The 18,564-nt window shown below is 55.3% G+C and overlaps 1 protein-coding gene across 4 annotated transcripts in view; it reads right to left on the reverse strand.

The window, feature by feature from the left end:
* LOC119963793 (disintegrin and metalloproteinase domain-containing protein 12-like) overlaps nt 1–18,564 on the reverse strand; it is a 701,497-nt gene that overhangs the window by 595,800 nt on the left and 87,133 nt on the right. For 3 of the 4 annotated variants that reach the window (XM_038793080.1, XM_038793079.1, XM_038793078.1), the window contains exon 7: nt 18,225–18,290. The exons of the other annotated variant lie outside the window; for it this stretch is intronic. In XM_038793080.1, coding sequence (XP_038649008.1) covers nt 18,225–18,290 — 66 coding nt within the window. The remainder of the gene's footprint in view (nt 1–18,224; nt 18,291–18,564) is intronic. 4 annotated transcript variants of the gene reach the window in all.

Below are 18,564 nucleotides of genomic sequence, written 5' to 3' on the forward strand. Positions count from 1 at the left end.
CGCCGGGAATCTCCGTCGCCGGGAATCTCCGTCGCCTGGATTCTCCGTCGCCTGGATTTTCCGTTGCCGGGATTCTCCGTTGCCGGGCTTCTCCGTTGCCGGGATTCTCCGTTGTCGGGATTCTCCGTTGCCGGGAATCTCCGTTGCCGGGAATCTCCGTTGCCGGGATTCTCGGTTGCCGGGAATCTCCGTTGTCGGGATTCTCCGTTGCCGGGATTCTCCGTTGTCGGGAATCTCCGTTGCCGGGAATCTCCGTTGCCGGGAATCTCCGTTGCCGGGATTCTCCGTTGCCGGGCTTCTCCGTTGCCGGGATTCTCCGTTGCCGGGATTCTCCGTTGCCGGGATTCTCCGTTGCCGGGAATCTCCGTTGCCAGGATTCACCGTTGCCGGGATTCTCCGTTGCGCCAGCAGCCCGGTGACTTCCTGACGGCGTGGGGCTGCCCACAATGGGAAATCCCATTGGCCGGCTGGCGTGATGGAGAACCCCGCTGCCAGCAGGAGCGGCCACACCAAAAAACCGGATGCGACGGGGTGGAGAATCCCAGCCATCGACTTTTCCAGCACAGAAAGAGGCCCTTCGGCCCATCGTGTCTGTACTGGTCACCATCAAGCACCTCTCTATTCTAATCCCAGTTTCCACAATTTTGTCCATAATGCTGTGTGTGAAGGTGTTTCAGGTGCTCATATAAATGCTCCAAAGAGATACTCCAAAGAGATGCCCTCTAGGGGAGGCAGTGGCATAGTGATATTGTCACTGGACTGGTGATCTATAGACCCAGGTTCCAGGTTCAAATCCCACCACAGCCGGCAGTGCAAATTGAATCCAATAAATATCTGGAAATTAAAAGTCTACCGATGACCTTGAAACCATTGCCGATTGTTGTAAAAATCCAAATAGGCAGCACAGTGGTTAGCACCAGGGTCCCAGGTTTGATTCCCGGCTTGAGTCACTGTCTGTGTGGAGTCTGCACACCCTCCCCGTGACTGCGTGGGTTTCCTCCGGGTGCTCCGGTTTCCTCCCACAAGTCCCGAAAGACGTGCTGTTAGGTCATTTGGACATTCTGAATTCTCCCTCCGTGTACCCGAACAGGCACCGGAATGTGGTGACTAGGGGCTTTTCACAGTAACTTTATTGCAGTGTTAATGTAAGCCTACTTGTGACAATAAAGATTATTAAATAAAGTTCTTTAGGGAAGGAAATCTGACATCCTTACCGTTCTGGCCTACATGTGACTCCAGACTCCAATGTGGTTGACTCTGAAACAGCCTCTGAAACGGCCGAGCAAACCACTCAGTTATATCAAAACAGCTCCAAAGTCAGTAAAAAGGAATCCGCCATTGAACCAGGCACCAGCAACGACAACGGCAAACCCAGCCCTGCCAACTCTGCAAAGTCCTCCTTACTAACATCTGGGGGCTTGTGTCAGAGTTGGGAGGGCTGTCTGACAGACTGGTCAAGCTGCAGCCTGACATAGTCACACTCACAGAATCATACCTTACAGACAATGTCCCAGAAACCACTATCACCATTCCTGGGTATGTCCTGTCTCACCGGCAGGACAGACCCAGCAGAGGTGGCAGCACAGTGGGATACAGTCGGGAAGGAGCTGCCCGGGCAGCACAGTGGGATACAGTCGGGAAGGAGCTGCCCGGGCAGCACAGTGGGATACAGTCGGGAGGGAGCTGCCCGGGCAGCACAGTGGGATACAGTCGGGAAGGAGCTGCCCGGGCAGCACAGTGGGATACAGTCGGGAGGGAGCTGCCTGGGCAGCACAGTGGGATACAGTCGGGAAGGAGCTGCCCGGGCAGCACAGTGGGATACAGTCGGGAAGGACCTGCCTGGGCAGCACAGTGGGATACAGTCGGGAAGGAGCTGCCCGGGCAGCACAGTGGGATACAGTCGGGAAGGAGCTGCCCGGGCAGCACATTGGGATACAGTCGGGAGGGAGTTACCCGGGCAGCACAGTGGGATACAGTCGGGAAGGAGCTGCCCGGGCAGCACAGTGGGATACAGTCGGGAAGGAGCTGCCCGGGCAGCACAGTGGGATACAGCCGGGAAGGAGCTGCCCGGGCAGCACAGTGGGATACAGTCGGGAAGGAGCTGCCCGGGCAGCACAGTGGGATACAGTCGGGAAGGAGCTGCCCGGGCAGCACAGTGGGATACAGTCGGGAGGGAGTTGCCCTGGGCAGCACAGTGGGATACAGTCGGGAAGGAGCTGCCTGAGCAGCACAGTGGGATACAGTCGGGAAGGAGCTGCCCGGGCAGCACAGTGTGATACAGTCAGGAGGGAGTTGCCCGGGCAGCACAGTGGGATACAGTCGGGAGGGAGCTGCCCGGGCAGCACAGTGGGATACAGTCGGGAAGGAGCTGCCTGGGCAGCACAGTGGGATACAGTCGGGAAGGAGCTGCCTGGGCAGCACAGTGGGATACAGTCGGGAAGGAGCTGCCCGGGCAGCACAGTGGGATACAGTGGGGAAGGAGCTGCCCGGGCAGCACAGTGGGATACAGTCGGGAAGGAGCTGCCCGGGCAGCACAGTGGGATACAGTCGGGAAGGAGCTGCCCGGGCAGCACAGTGGGATACAGTCGGGAGGGAGGGAGCTGTCCTGGCAGCACAGTGGGATACAGTCGGGAGAGAGTTGCCCGGGCAGCACAGTGGGATACAGTCGGGAGGGAGCTGCCCGGGCAACACAGTGGGATACAGTCGGGAAGGATCTGCCCGGGCAGCACAGTGGGATACAGTCGGGAAGGAGCTGCCCGGGCAGCACAGTGGGATACAGTCGGGAAGGAGCTGCCCGGGCAGCACAGTGGGATACAGTCGGGAGGGAGCTGCCCGGGCAGCACAGTGGGATACAGTCGGGAAGGAGCTGCTCGGGCAGCACAGTGGGATACAGTCGGGAAGGAGCTGCCCGGGCAGCACAGTGGGATACAGTCGGGAGGGAGCTGCCCGGGCAGCACAGTGGGATACAGTCGGGAAGGAGCTGCCCGGGCAGCACAGTGGGATACAGGTCGGGAGGAGCTGCTGGCAGCACAGTGGGATACAGTCGGGAAGGAGCTGCCCTGGGCAGCACAGTGGGATACAGTCGGGAAGGAGCTGCCCGGGCAGCACAGTGGGATACAGTCGGGAAGGAGCTGCCCGGGGCAGCACAGTGGGATACAGTCGGGAAGGAGCTGCCTGGGCAGCACAGTGGGATACAGTCGGGAAGGAGCTGCCTGGGCAGCACAGTGGGATACAGTCGGGAGGGAGTTGCCCGGGCAGCACAGTGGGATACAGTCGGGAGGGAGCTGCCCGGGCAGCACAGTGGGATACAGTCGGGAGGGAGTTGCCCGGGCAGCACAGTGGGATACAGTCGGGAGGGAGTTGCCCGGGCAGCACAGTGGGATACAGTCGGGAGGGAGTTACCCGGGCAGCACAGTGGGATACAGTCGGGAGGGAGTTGCCCGGGCAGCACAGTGGGATACAGTCGGGAGGGAGTTGCCCGGGCAGCACGGTGGGATACAGCCGGGAAGGAGCTGCCCGGGCAGCACAGTGGGATACAGTTGGGAGGGAGCTGCCCGGGCAGCACGGTGGCGCAGTGGGTTAGCACTACTGCCTCACGCCACCGTGGTACCAGGTTCGATCCCGGCTCTGGGTCACTGACCGTGTGGTGTTTGCACGTTCTCCCCGTGTCTGTGTGGGTTTCACCCCCACATCCCAAAGATGTGCAGTCTCGGTGGATTGGCCACGCTAAATTGCCCCTTAATTGGAAAAAGATTAATTGGGTACTCTAAATTAAAAAAATATATATATTAAGGGAGGGTGTTGCCCTGGGAGTCCTCAACATGAAATCTGATGGCTTCAGGTTAAACATGGGCAAGGAACCGTCCACGTACCACGTACTGGCCACCATCAGCTGATTAATCAGTTACTCCTCCATGTTGAACACCACTTGGAGGAAGGGCTGAAGGTGGCAACGACACAGAATATGCTCTGGGTGGGGACTTCAATGTCCAAGAGTAGCTCGGTACCACCACAGACCGAGCTGGCCGGGTCCTAAAGGATATAGCTGCTAGACTGGGACTGCAGCAGGTGGTGAGGGAACCAACAAGAGGGAAAAACATACTTGACCTCACCCTCACCAACCTGCCTGCTGCAGATGGATCTGTCCATGACAGTATCGGGAGCAGTGACCACCGCACAGTCCTTGTGGAGACAAAGTCCCATCTTCACATTGAGGATACCCTCCATCGTGTTGTGTGGCACTCCCACAGTGCTAAATGGGATAGACTTCGAACAGATCCAGCAACTCAAAACTGGGCATCCATGAGGCGCTGTGGGCCATCAGCAGCAGCAGAATTGTATTCAACCACAATCTGTAACCTCCTGGCCCGGCACATCCCCCAATCTACCATTGCCACCAAGCCAGGGGATCAACCCTGGTTCAATGCAGAGGGCAGGAGAGCAAGGCAGGAGCAACATTAGGCAGACTGGAAAATGAGGTGTCAATCTGGTGAAGCTACAACACAGGACTACTTGTGCCAAACAGCATAAACAGAAGTAATAGACAGAGTTCAGTGATTCTGCAACATACACATCAGATCTAAGTTCTGCAGTCCTGCCACATCCAGCCGTGAATGGCGGTGGACAATTAAACATATCCCTGGAGGAGGAGGCTCCACAAATATCCCATCCTCAATGATGGAGGAGCCCAGCACATTTGTGTAAAAGACGAGGCTGAGGCATTGGCAACAATCTTCAGCCAGAAGTGCCGAGTGGATGATCCATCTCGGTCTCCTCCGGAGGTCCCCAGCATCACAGATGTCAGTCTTCAGCCAATACGATTCACTCCACGTGATAGTAAGAAATGGCTGAAGGCACTGGATACTGCAAAGGCTAAGGGCCCTGACAATAGTGCTGAAGGCTTGTGCTCCAGAACTTGCCGCAGCCCTAGCCAAGCTGTTCCAGTCCAGCTACAACACTGGCATCTACCCGGCAATGTGGAAAACGGCCCAGCTATGTCCTGTACACAAGAAACAGGACAAATCCATCCCAGATTTACTGCCCTGTCGATCTACTCTCCATCATCAGCAAAGTGATGGAAGGAGCCATCAACAGGGCTATCAAGCGGCACTTACTCAGCAATAACCTGCTCACGGACACTCAGTTTGGGTTCCGCCAGGGTCACTCAGCTTCTGACCTCATTACAGCCTTGGTTCAAACATGGACAAAAGCCCTGAATGCAGAGGTGAGGTGAGAGTGACTGCCCTTGATATCAAGGCAGCCTTTAACCAAGTGTGGTGTCAAGGAGCCTGATCTTGATGTAGGGGCGGGTTCAAGACCTGTGTACTGAGTCAGCTTCCACGTGGGGCTATTCCCTGTGGCTCAGTTCAGTACAGAGAGAAAGAAACCTGAACAAGATGCCTTATTTAGTCAAGCCTGTTCCGTGTACACAGAGAATGGACTGGATATTGGCCAAGACCTGTTCTGCCGAACAAAAACCCCAACACAGTAGTTATACTACGTTCAAAAATCAATAGCCCTCCCCAGTTGGACGCAATCCAATTCCTGAAATGCTACTTTTAAACTTATCCAATAGAATTGCTAGCAGTGTTTAAACTTCACCCAATAAAATTGCAAGCAGCGCACAATTGATCCTCATCCTGACAGCTATGTACAATCCCAGCAGCCTGTGCTGACTGTGAGAAACAGAACAACAGAACCAGCACCCTGAATTGTTTCACAAAGACAAAACATCAGAAGTAATGTCCTATTGGTCAAGTTAGCCATCCTAAATCTTGTTTGATTACTTATTACTGCTATGTCCTAAAAATACATGATTAATGGTTAGTAATGATTATTCAATCCTATAATTCACCTCAATCCTTAATAAAATAACTTATGTAAAACTACTCCAGTGGCATGCTAATGATTCAGTTTCAAGAGGTATCATCGCTGAACCCCTCCTTCAAGCTAAACTGGAGTCAATGAGAATTAGGGAATTAGAGACCAGACCCAATAAGGTGCCCAGGCAGGTTCAGCCACCACCTCCAACATGCCCAGGTCCAGGGAGCAATCGCTAGCAAGCATGTCACCCAAATGCCTATTTGATATGGGTGCCCTTCATCAATAGGACATGGTTCCACTCCCTGAATGTGCAGTTGATGTGCGACCATCAATTGCACATCATGCACGTTGTGCCCTGTGGTGAATGTATCACGGCCACCATTCACCACTATATTGCATTGTACTATGTTGGTGCCCTTGTGGGCTCCACCCCCTCGGGGGAGGTATATAGAGCAGCTGCCCTGTAGGCAGCTCTCAGTACAGAGCAGTCGCAGGCAGGCACAGTTCCAACTGATTAAAGCCATTGTTCACTTCAACTCTCTGTCTCATGTGAATTGATGGTTGCATCAATTTAATCAGCTACAACATGGCGATGGAAGCAGCCCTCAAACCTAACTGACTGGAACTCGACCCACAGGCCATTCAAACCAAAGGGATTTTTTTCGCACTGGTTCCGCTGTTTTGAGGCCTACCTCGCCACCTCCTCCTCACCCTCCATCACCGACAAACAGAAACTGAGACTCCTCCACGCCCGGGTGAGCCATCGAATATCCGTGCAGGTCAAGGAAGTGACCACGTAAGCAGACGCGGTCCTAAAAAGGCAATACGTGTTGCCGTGGCATCTCCTCACCACACCGCCAACGCCCCAGGGAATCGCTGGAGGAATACCTACGTGACCTGAAAGTACTCGCGCGAAGCTGCAACTACAAAGTCGTCACGGCCTCACAACACATGGAACTCGCCATCCGGGACGCCTACGTGGCTGGGGTCCGGTCCAACTACGTCAGACAGCGCCTGTTTGAGAAGGGTGGCCTCGACCTAGAAGAGACGGTAAAACTGTCCACCTCCTGAGAAGTAGCGTTTCAGATCCTCAACGCTTCCCCATCCAACTACGCGAACCCCTCCTTTTTCGTTCCTCGTGGACACCCGACCAGAGGGTGCCCCAACCATGTGCTGCGCGGTAGCCCGCCCAAACCGGGGGCAGCTCTGCTATTTCTGTGTCCAGCACCAACACCATGGCAGCGTTGCCCGGCTAGGAACGCGACCTGTAGCGACTGCGGCAAGACAGGACACTTTGCTAAAGTTTGCCTGGCCAGGCCCAAAACCTCCAAATGACAGGCCCGACTTTCGGACTCACAGGCCCGCAGACCCCTCAGTGTGGCTGTGTGCCTGCCGGCTCTGCCCCCTCCGGATGCGTAATCTACCTCGTGTTGTCCGTGGGGGCAGCCATCTCCGACTCTACTCAACACTTGCGACTCACAGGGGCCGCCATCTTGGCCACCGTCTCCTGCGACTCATGGGGGCCGCCATCTTGGCCACCGTCTCCCACATGGCCCGCCATGTGCGACTCACAGGGGCCGCCATCTTGGCCACCGTCTCCCACATGGCCCGCCATGTGCGACTCATGGGGGCCGCCATCTTGGCCACCGTCTCCCACATGGCCCGCCATGTGCGACTCATGGGGGCCGCCATCTTGGCCACCAGCTTCATCGCCGCCCAACACGTGCGACCGACGGGGGCAGCCATCTTGGGACCACCCCATCACCTCCAACCGCGCCGGCTACCCGCAACTCGGCACGGTCACCCTCGACCAGTCACGCCCGAAGCACCTCAGGAACTCGATGATGACCGTCTGGGTCAATGGGCACGAAACGCTCTCCAGGAGCAGGGAGAGCTTCATACACCCAGACACAATAAGGCAAAGTTCTCTCCCAATTTCTCCCGCATCCCAAACAATCTCCCTCGCTTCCGGATTGCAGTCAGTGCAGATCCGGGGGTACTGTGTCGCGAACCTCGATCTCTGCGCCCCTCTCCTGTTGGGACTGGGCTTCCAGTGCAACCTCAGGAGCCTGACCCTGAAGTTCGGCGGGACCCTACCCCCTCTCACCACATATAGCCTTGCGACCCTAAAGGTCAACCCTCCCCCACTCTTCGCGAACCTCGCCTCCGACTGTAAACCCGCTGCCACCAGGAGCAGGCGGTACAGTGCCCAGGACAGGACTTTTATCAAGTTGGAGGTCCAGCGGCTCGAGGAAGGGGATCATCGAGGCCAGTAATAGCCCCTGGAGAGCCCAAGTGGTGGTCGTCAGGACCGGGGAAAAGTACCGGATGGTTGTGGGCCACAGACAGATCATAAACCGGTACACGCACCTCGATGCCTACCCCCTTCCCCGGATAGCGGACATGGTTAATCAGATCGCACACTACCAGGTGTTCTCCGCAGTAGATCTGAAGTCCGCATACCACCAGCTCCCAATCCACCCGGAGGATCGCCACTACACGGCCTTTGAGGCAGACGGCCGCCTCTTCCATTTCCTCCGGGTCCCCTTTGACGTCACCAACGGGGTCTCGGTCTTCCAAAGAACGATGGACCGAATGGTGGACCAGTACAGGCTGCAAGCCACATTTCCGTACTTGGACAACGTCGCCATCTGTGGCCATGATTAGTAGGACCATGACGCCAACCTTCAGAAGTTTCTCCAAACCGCCCAAGCCCTCAACCTCCTCCTAACAAGGAGAAATGCGTTTTACGCACAACCCAACTAGCCATCCTCCGCTATGGTGTGGAAAAACGGAGTCCTAGGGCCCGACTGATGTGGCCATCAATTCACACACGACGCGTGTTAGAGGTGAACAGTGGCTTTAATAACCTTACAACGGAGCCTGCCTGCGACGTGATGAACTGACAGGCAGGCTCGGACTGCCAAGCTTTATACAACCAGTTGGTAGGAGGAGCCATGGGCGGAGCCAAGGGTGGAGCCCAGTACAAACTCCTGTGCTCTCCCAGTACATCTCCCCCTAGGGGCAGAGCCGCGCAACTGCTCGTGAGCTGAGCTTACACAGACACAAATACATTACATATAACAACAGTGTGAATTACACTACAGTGATTCACCACACCGACCTCGACCGCATGCGACCCCTCCTGCAACTGCCCCTTCCCCACTGTCCCAAGGCCCTGAAAAGGTGCCTCGGGTTCTTTTCCTATTACGCCCAGTGGGTCTCCAACTATGCGGACAAAGCCCCGCCCACTGATCAAAGCCACCATCTTCCCACTGCCGGCTGAGGCCCGCCAGGCCTTCAGCCGCATCAAGGCAGATATTACCAAAGCTGCCATGCGCACGGTGGACGAGTCCATCCCCTGGTAGGTGGAGAGCGACGCGTCAGAGGTCGCCCTCGCCGCTCCCCTTAACCAGGCGGGCAAGCCCGTAGCCTTTTTCTCCCGAACCCTCAACGCTTCTGAGATTCGACACTCCTCAGCCGAAAAAGAAGCTCAAGCCATTGCGGAAGCTGTGCAGCATTGGAGGCACTACCTCGCTGGTAGGAGGTTTACCCTCATCACCGACCAACAGTCGGTAGCCTTCATGTTCGACAATACACAGTGGGGCAAGATCAAGAACGATAACATCTTGAGGTGGAGGATCGAACTCGCCACCTATAATTACGATATTGTGTATCATCCTGGGAAGCTCAACGAGCCCCCAGATGCCCTGTCCCGCGGCACATGCACCAGAGCGGAAGATGACGGACTCCGGGCCATCCACAATGACCTCTGCCACCCAGGGGTCACCCGGCTTCTCCACTACATCAAGGCCCACAACCTGCCCTACTCCACCGAGGAGGTCAGGGCCATGACCAGGGACTGCCCGATCTGCGCGGAGTGTAAGCCGCACTTCTATCGACCAGATAAGGCCACCTGGTGAAGGCATACCGGCCCTTTGAGCGCTTCAACGTCGACTTCAAAGGGCCCCTCCCCTCTACCAACTGCAACGTGTATTTTCTCAACGCCGTTGATGAGTTCTCCCATTTCCCCTTGGCCATCCCATGCCCTGACATAACCGCTGCCACTGTCATTAAGGCCCTGCATAGTATCTTCACCTTGTCTGGTTTCCCCACTTACGTCCACAGTGACCGGGGCTCCTTGTTTATGAGCGATGAGTCGCTCACGCCCAATACCCTGGGTGTGCACGACTCATACATCCTGGTCACTCAGCACCTTCGAGGCACCGCCTCAGGTGAGGGGTTGGCTACTGGGCGACAAGGTTTACCCGCTGAGGTCACAGCTAATGATGCCTGAGTGGAGGTTCTGAACAGAGGCGGAGAGCTGCTATAATGATGATCACAAAGCAACCAGGAGGGTCAATGAGAGACAATGAGTGCGGCATCAGCAACCTCAAGATGCCCCGATGCTCTGCTGGGGCTTTTCAACAGAGCCCTGGGAGGGCCTCGAGCATTGTGGTGGCCTGCTGCATCCTGTACAACGGTGTGGGGCAGAGAGACAACATGCTGGAGGAGGAGGAAGAATGGCAGGCCTCACCTGACAAGGAACACCTGGGCGTGGAACCCCAACTGGCAGAGCAGGTCGCCCAACATGTCATTCAGGGCCGCCCCACGTGGGACAACCTCATCACCGCCCCAGTTACCTACTAAGAGGCCTGGTCACTGGCAGCCCCGCCCTCCTGTCCCACCTCCTTTCATAAATTCATAACACATAGGAGCAGAATTAGGACATTTGGCCCATCGAGTCTGCTCCGACATTCAATCATGGCTGATCCTATCCTGGCCTCAACTCCACAGTTCTGCCCGGGCTCCAGAACCCTTCAACCCGTTACCAATTAAAAATCTGTCTACCTCCTTCTTAAATTTGCTGAATGTCCCAGCATCCACCGTACTCCAGGGTAATGACTTCCACAGAATCACAGCCCTTTGGGAGAAGTTTCTCATTTTGGTTTACATTTTGCTGCCTTTTATCCCGAAGACTATGACCTCATGTTTTAGAATGTCCCACAAGAGGCAGCATCAGCTCCACATCTACTTTATCCAGAACATTAGCATCTTGTATACCTTAATTAGATCTCCCCTCATTCTTCTAAACTCTCCAACATTTGGCCAAAACTGTTCAATCTCTCCTCATGTGACAACCCTTCATCTCCTCTGAACTGCCTCCTTTGCCACGACATCTTTCCTCAAATAAGGGACCAAAACTGCACAATACTCCAGGCCTTCCGACCAAAATATCCACCTTCCCTCGGCCATCCACCCCTTCCCCTCAGATCATCCACCCCTTCCCCTCGGTCCCTCCACCCCTTCCCCCTCCCTCAGTCCATCCACCCCTTCCCCCTCCCTCAGTCCATCCACCCCTTCCCCTCAGTCCATCCACCCCTTCCCCTCAGATCATCCACCCCTTCCCCTCGGTCCCTCCTCCCCTTCCCCCTCCGTCGGTCCATCCACCCCTTCCCCTCGGTCCCTCCACCCCTTCCCCCCTCCCTCAGTCCATCCACCCCTTCCCCTCAGTCCATCCACCCCTTCCCCCTCCCTCAGTCCATCCACCCCTTCCCCTCGGTCCCTCCACCCTTTCCCACTCCCTCAGTCCATCCACCCCTTCCCTCTCCCTCAGTCCATCCACCCCTTCCCCTCGGTCCATCCACCCCTTCCCCTCAGATCATCCACCCCTTCCCCTCGGTCCCTCCACCCCTTCCCCCTCCCTCAGTCCATCCACCCCTTCCCCCTCCCTCAGTCCATCCACCCCTTCCCCTCAGTCCATCCACCCCTTCCCCTCAGATCATCCACCCCTTCCCCTCGGTCCCTCCACCCCTTCCCCCTCCCTCGGTCCATCCACCCCTTCCCCTCGGTCCCTCCACCCCTTCCCCCTCCCTCAGTCCATCCACCCCTTCCCCTCAGTCCATCCACCCCTTCCCCCTCCCTCAGTCCATCCACCCCTTCCCCTCGGTCCCTCCACCCTTTCCCACTCCCTCAGTCCATCCACCCCTTCCCCCTCCCTCAGTCCATCCACCCCTTCCCCCTCCCTCGGTCCATCCACCCCTTCCCCCTCCCTCGGCCATCCTCCCCTTCCCCCTCCCTCGGTCCATCCACCCTATCCCCCTCCCTCAGTCCATCCACCCCTTCCCCTCAGTCCATCCACCCCTTCCCCCTGCCTCAGTCCATCCACCCCTTCCCCCTCCCTCGGTCCATCCACCCCTTCCCCCTCCCTCGGTCCATCCACCCCTTCCCCCTCCCTCTGTCCATCCACCCCTTCCCCCTTCCCTCGGTCCATCCACCCCTTCCCCCTCCCTCGGTCCATCCACCCCTTCCCCCTCCCTCGGTCCATCCACCCCTTCCCCCTCTCTCAGTCACCCCTTCCCCCTCCCTCGGTCCATCCACCCCTTCCCCCTCCCTCAGTCCATCCACCCCTTCCCCCTCCCTCAGTCCATCCACCCCTTCCCCCTCCCTCAGTCCATCCACCCCTTCCCCTCAGTCCATCCACCCCTTCCCCTCAGATCATCCACCCCTTCCCCTCGGTCCCTCCACCCCTTCCCCCTCCCTCGGTCCATCCACCCCTTCCCCTCAGATCATCCACCCCTTCCCCTCGGTCCCTCCACCCCTTCCCCCTCCCTCAGTCCATCCACCCCTTCCCCCTCCCTCAGTCCATCCACCCCTTCCCCTCAGTCCATCCACCCCTTCCCCTCAGATCATCCACCCCTTCCCCTCGGTCCCTCCACCCCTTCCCCCTCCCTCGGTCCATCCACCCCTTCCCCTCGGTCCCTCCACCCCTTCCACCTCCCTCAGTCCATCCACCCCTTCCCCTCAGTCCATCCACCCCTTCCCCCTCCCTCAGTCCATCCACCCCTTCCCCTCGGTCCCTCCACCCTTTCCCACTCCCTCAGTCCATCCACCCCTTCCCCCTCCCTCAGTCCATCCACCCCTTCCCCCTCCCTCAGTCCATCCACCCCTTCCCCCTCCCTCGGCCATCCTCCCCTTCCCCCTCCCTCGGTCCATCCACCCTATCCCCCTCCCTCAGTCCATCCACCCCTTCCCCTCGGTCCCTCCACCCTTTCCCCCTCCCTCAGTCCATCCACCCCTTCCCCCTGCCTCAGTCCATCCACCCCTTCCCCCTCCCTCGGTCCATCCACCCCTTCCCCCTCCCTCGGTCCATCCACCCCTTCCCCCTCCCTCTGTCCATCCACCCCTTCCCCCTTCCCTCGGTCCATCCACCCCTTCCCCCTCCCTCGGTCCATCCACCCCTTCCCCCTCCCTCGGTCCATCCACCCCTTCCCCCTCCCTCAGTCACCCCTTCCCCCTCCCTCAGTCCATCCACCCCTTCCCCCTCCCTCAGTCCATCCACCCCTTCCCCCTCCCTCAGTCCATCCACCCCTTCCCTCTCCCTCAGTCCATCCACCCCTTCCCCTCCCTCAGTCCATCCACCCCTTCCCCTCCCTCGGTCCATCCACCCCTTCCCCCTCCCTCGTCCATCCACCCCTTCCCCCTCCCTCAGTCCATCCACCCCTTCCCCCTCCCTCAGTCCATCCACCCCTCCCCCCTCCCTCGGTCCATCCACCCCTTCCCCCTCCCTCAGTCCATCCACCCCTTCCCCCTCCCTCGGTCCATCCACCCTTCCCCCTCCCTCGGTCCATCCACCCCTTCTCCCTCCCTCAGTCCATCCACCCCTTCCCCTGAGTCCATCCACCCCTTCCCCCTTCCTCGGCCATCCACCCCTTCCCCCTCCCTCGGTCCATCCACCCCTCCCCCCTCCCTCGGTCCATCCACCCCTTCCCCCTCCCTCAGTCCATCCACCCCTTCCCCCTCCCTCGGTCCATCCACCCCTTCCCCCTCCCTCAGTCCCTCCACCCCCTTCCCCCTCCCTCAGTCCATCCACCCCTTCCCCCTCCCTCGGTCCATCCACCCCTTCCCCCTACCTCAGTCCATCCACCCCTTCCCCCTCCCTCAGTCCATCCACCCCTTCCCCCTCCCTCAGTCCATCCACCCATTCCCCCTCCCTCGGTCCATCCACCCCTTCCCCTCGGTCCATCCACCCCTTCCCCCTCCCTGAGTCCATCCACCCCTTCCCCCTCCCTCGGCCATCCACCCCTCCCCCTCCCTCAGTCCATCCACCCCTTCCCCCTCCCTCAGTCCATCCGCCCCTCCATGGGCCTGATACCCTCAGCCATGGAGCACTCAGACAAGGGCACGTCCCTCAGCGAGTGAGCTATAGGAACATAGGGGCAGGAGTCGGCCATCTGGCCCCTCGAGCCTGCTCCGCCATTCAATGAGATCATGGCTGATCTTTTTGTGGACTCAGCTCCACTTACCCAGCCACTCGCTGTAACCTTTTATTCCTTTACTGTTCAAAAATCTTTGCCTTAAAAACATTCAATGAGGTCGCCTCAATTGCTTCACTGGGCAAGGAATTCCACAGATTCACAACCCTTTGGGTGAAGAAGTTCCTCCTAAACTCAGTCCTAAATCTACTTCCCCGTTATTCTGAGGCTATGCCCCCTAGTTCTAGTTTCACCCGCCAGTGGAAACAATCTCCCTTTTTCTATCTTAAATATTCCCTTCATAATTTTATATGTTTCTATAAGACCGCCCCCCTCATTCTTCTAAATTCCAATGAGTATAGTCCCAGTTTACTTAGTCTCTGCTCATAAACTAATCCTCTCAACTCCAGAATCAATCTGGTGAATCTCCTCTGTACCCCCTCCTGAGCCAGAACATCCTTTCTCAGGTAAGGAGATCAAAACTGTACACAGTACTCCAGGTGTCCAGGTGTGGCCTCACCAGCACCCTATACAGCTGCACCATAACCTCCCTGCTTTTAAACTCCATCCCTCCAGCAATGAAGGACAAAATTCCATTTGCCTCCTTAATCACCTGCTGCACCTGTAAACCAACTTTTTGTGATTCATGCACAAGGCCACCCAGGTCCCTCTGCACAGCAGCAGGCTGCAATTTCTCACTACTTTGCTCTTATTCCGACCAAAATGTGTGACCTCACATTTACCAACATTGAACTCTATCTGCCAGACCCTTGCCCACTCACTTAAACTGTCTATATCCCTCTGCAGACTTTCAGTATCCTCTGCACACTTTGCTTTACCACTCATCTTAGTGTCATCTGCAAACTTTGACACATTACACTTGGTCCCCAACTCCAGATCATCTCTGTAAATTGTGAACAATTGCAGACCCAACACTGATCCCTGAGGGATCACTAGGCACTGATTGCCAACCAGAGAAACACCCATTTATCCTCACTCTTTGCTTTCTGTCAGTTAACCAATCCTCTATTCATGCTAATATGTTACCCATAACACTGTGCACCTTTATCTTATGCAGCAGCCTTTTGTGCAGCACAACTGGCTCCGTTGCTCAGCAGGGGAGGGTAAAGTGCAGGAGAGCAATAGTTATAGGGGACTCTATAGTAAGGGACACTGATAGGCACTTCTGTGGACATGAAAGAGACTCCAGGATGGTGTGTTACCTCCCTGGTGCCAGGGTCAAGGATGCCTCAGAACGAACACAGGACATCCTGAAGGGGGAGGGTGAACAGCCAGAGGTTGTAGTGCACATAGGTACCAACGACACAGGCAGGAAGAGTGATAGGATCCTGCAGAAGGAGTTCAGGGAGTTAGGGAGTGAGCTAAGAAGCAGGACCTCCAGGGTTGTAATCTCAGGATTACTCACTGTGCCACGTGCTAGTGAGGCTAGAAATAGGAGGATAGAGCAGCTAAACACATTACTAAACCAGTGGTGTAGGAGGGAAGGTTTCAGATTTCTGGACCATTGGGATCTCTTCCGGGGCAGGTGGACCTGTACAGGAAGGACGGGTTGCATCTAAACTGGAGGGGCACCAATATCCTGGCTGGGAGGTTTGCTAGTGTCACTCGGCAGGATTTAAACTAGCCTGGCAGGGGGTTGGGACTAGAGCGTTAGCTGCAAAGGTGTAATGACTGAAGGGGAAATAGAGAACAAAAATAAGAGAACATCACCCTCAGGCAGAGCAAAAATGGTGACAAGTGTGAGAAGGGAGGTGGTCAATGCAGGACTGAGGGTGTTGTACCTCAATGCGCGTATTGTACGGAACAAGGTAAATGAGCTTGTTTCGCACATTGAAATTGGCCGGTACGATGTTGGCATCACAGAGACAGAGGCTGCAAGGGGATCAGGGCTGGAATCTAAATATCCAAGGATATGTGTCCGAGCGAAAGGAAAAGCAGACAGGCAAAGGGGGCGGGGTTGCATTGTTAGTAACAAATGAAGTTAAATCGATTGCGAGGAGCGATATAGAATCAGAAGGCATAGAATTGCCAAGGAAAAATGATGCTGATGGGAGTTATGTACAGGCCCCCGAGCTGTACTCAGGAGGTGGGACAGATAATAAATCAGGAGATAGAAAAGGCATGTAAAAAAGGCAATATTGCAATAATCATGGGGGACTTCAATATGCAGGTGAACTGGGAAAATCAGGTTGGTAGTGGATCCCAAGAAAGGGAATTTGTGGAATGTCTAAGAAATGGTTTTTTGGAGCAGCTTGTGACAGAGCTGACGAGGGAACAGGCAATTCTGGATTTGGTGATGTGTAATGAGGCAGACTTGATTAGGGAACTTAAGGTGAAGGAACCCTTAGGGAGCAGCGACCACAATGTGATTAGAATTTACCCTGCAGTTTGAGAGGGAGAAGCTGGAGTCAGATGTAACAGTATTACAATTAAATAAGGGCAACTACAAAGACATGAGGGAGGAGCTGGCCAGAATTGATTGGAGAAGGAGCCTAGCGTGGAAGACAGTGGAACAGCAATGGCAGGAGTTCTGAGGGGTTATTAAGGAGGCACAACAGAAATTCATCCCAAGGAGGAGGAAAGATGCTAAGGGGAGGACATGGCATCCATGGCTGACGGGGGAAGTCAAGCTCAGCATAAAAGCAAAAGAAAAAGCATACAAAGTGGCGAGGATTAGTGGGAAGCCAGAGGATTGGGAAGCCTTTAAAAGCGAGCAGAGGACAAATAAAAAAGCAATAAGAGGAGAGAAGATGAAATATGAGTGCAAGTAGCTAGTAATATAAAGGAAGATAGGAAGATAGTAATAATAGGAAACAAAGAAATTGTAGATGAACTGAATAATTACTTTGCATCAGTCTTCACAGTGGAAGACACCAGTGGGATGCCAGAGCTCCAGGAGAACCAGGGGGCAGAGGTGAGTGCAGTGACCATCACTAAGGAGAAGGTTCTGGGGAAACTGAAAGGTCTGAAGGTGGATAAGTCACCTGGACCGGATGGACTACACCCCAGGGTCCTAAAAGAGATAGCTGAGGAGATTGTGGAGGCATTAGTGATGATCTTTCAGGAATCACTGGAGGCAGGGAGGGTCCCAGAGGAATGGAAAGTGCTAATGTAACACCACTGTTTAAGAAGGGAGGCAGAAGATGGAACATTATAGGCCGGTTAGCCTGACTTCGGTCATTGGTAAGATGTTAGAGTCATTATTAAAGATGAGATCGGGGAGTATTTGGAGGTGCATGGTTAAATAGGACTGAGTCAGCACGGCTTTGTCAAAGGGAGGTCGTGTCTGACAAATCTGTTAGAGTTCGTTGAGGGGGCAACAAGGAGGTTAGTCAAAGGAGAACCAGTGGACGTGATTTATTTAGATTTCCAGAAGGCCTTTGACAAGGTGCCGCATGAGAGACTGTTAAATAGGTTAAGAGCCCATGGTGTTCAGGGTAAGATCCTGGCATGGATAGAGGATTGGCTGACTGGCAGAAGGCAGAGAGTGGGGATAAAGGGGTCTGTTTCAGGATGGCAGCCGGTGACTAGTGGTCTGCCTCAGGGGTCTGTGCTGGGATCACAACTTTTCACAGTATTCATTAATGATCTGGAGGAAGGAACTGAAGGCACTGTTGCTAAGTTTGTAGATGATACAAAGGTCTGTAGAGGTACAGTATTGAGGAAGCAGGGGGCTGCAGAAAGATTTGGACAAGCTAGGAGAGTGGGCAATGAAGTGGCAGATGGAATATCATAAGACCATATGACATAGAAGCAGAACTCATCCCTGTTTTAATGGATTGTCCCTTTAGACTGAGATTGTGTTCTCTGATTTTAGTTTATCCTAAAAACATCCTCTCCAAAACAGGGATGAAGAGGAATGTTTTCAGTCAGAGGGAGGTGAATCTGTGGAACTCTTTGCCGCAGAAGGCTGTGGAGGCCAATTCACTGAGTGTCTTTAAGACAGAGATAGATAGGTTCTTGATTAATAAGGGGATCAGGGGTTATGGGGAGAAGGCAGGAGAATGGGGATGAGAAAATATCAGCCATGATTGAATGGCGGAGCAGACTCGATGGGCCGAGCGGCCTCATTCTGCTCCAATGCCTTTTGATGTTATTTACAATATGTTCACAGAAGCCACTCACCATTGCTTTGTCTGTCACAACCACCAGCTCGAGATATTTCATCTCAGACAGTACACTCCTTTTTGCCTAAAGGAAGAGAAAATGTCAGTCAGCTTGAGATGTAATCCTGCCCGTGACGCCGGCTGGGAGAGAGCCAATTACAAGCTGAGTCACTTGGATCAAACCCTTGTGACTTGTGCCTTGTAGGTGGTGCACAGGCTTTGGGGAAGTGAGTTACTCACCGCAGGGCTCCCAGCCTCGGACCTGCCCCGGTAGCCACAGTATTTATATGGTGCGGTAAAATGGCCAAAAGCCTGAATTTTAGGCCCAATACAGATTGAATATTTTCAATGAAACCACA

Source organism: Scyliorhinus canicula, chromosome 3 (genome assembly GCF_902713615.1).
Source record: "Scyliorhinus canicula chromosome 3, sScyCan1.1, whole genome shotgun sequence".
In the NCBI taxonomy this organism is placed as follows: Eukaryota; Metazoa; Chordata; class Chondrichthyes; order Carcharhiniformes; family Scyliorhinidae; genus Scyliorhinus; species Scyliorhinus canicula.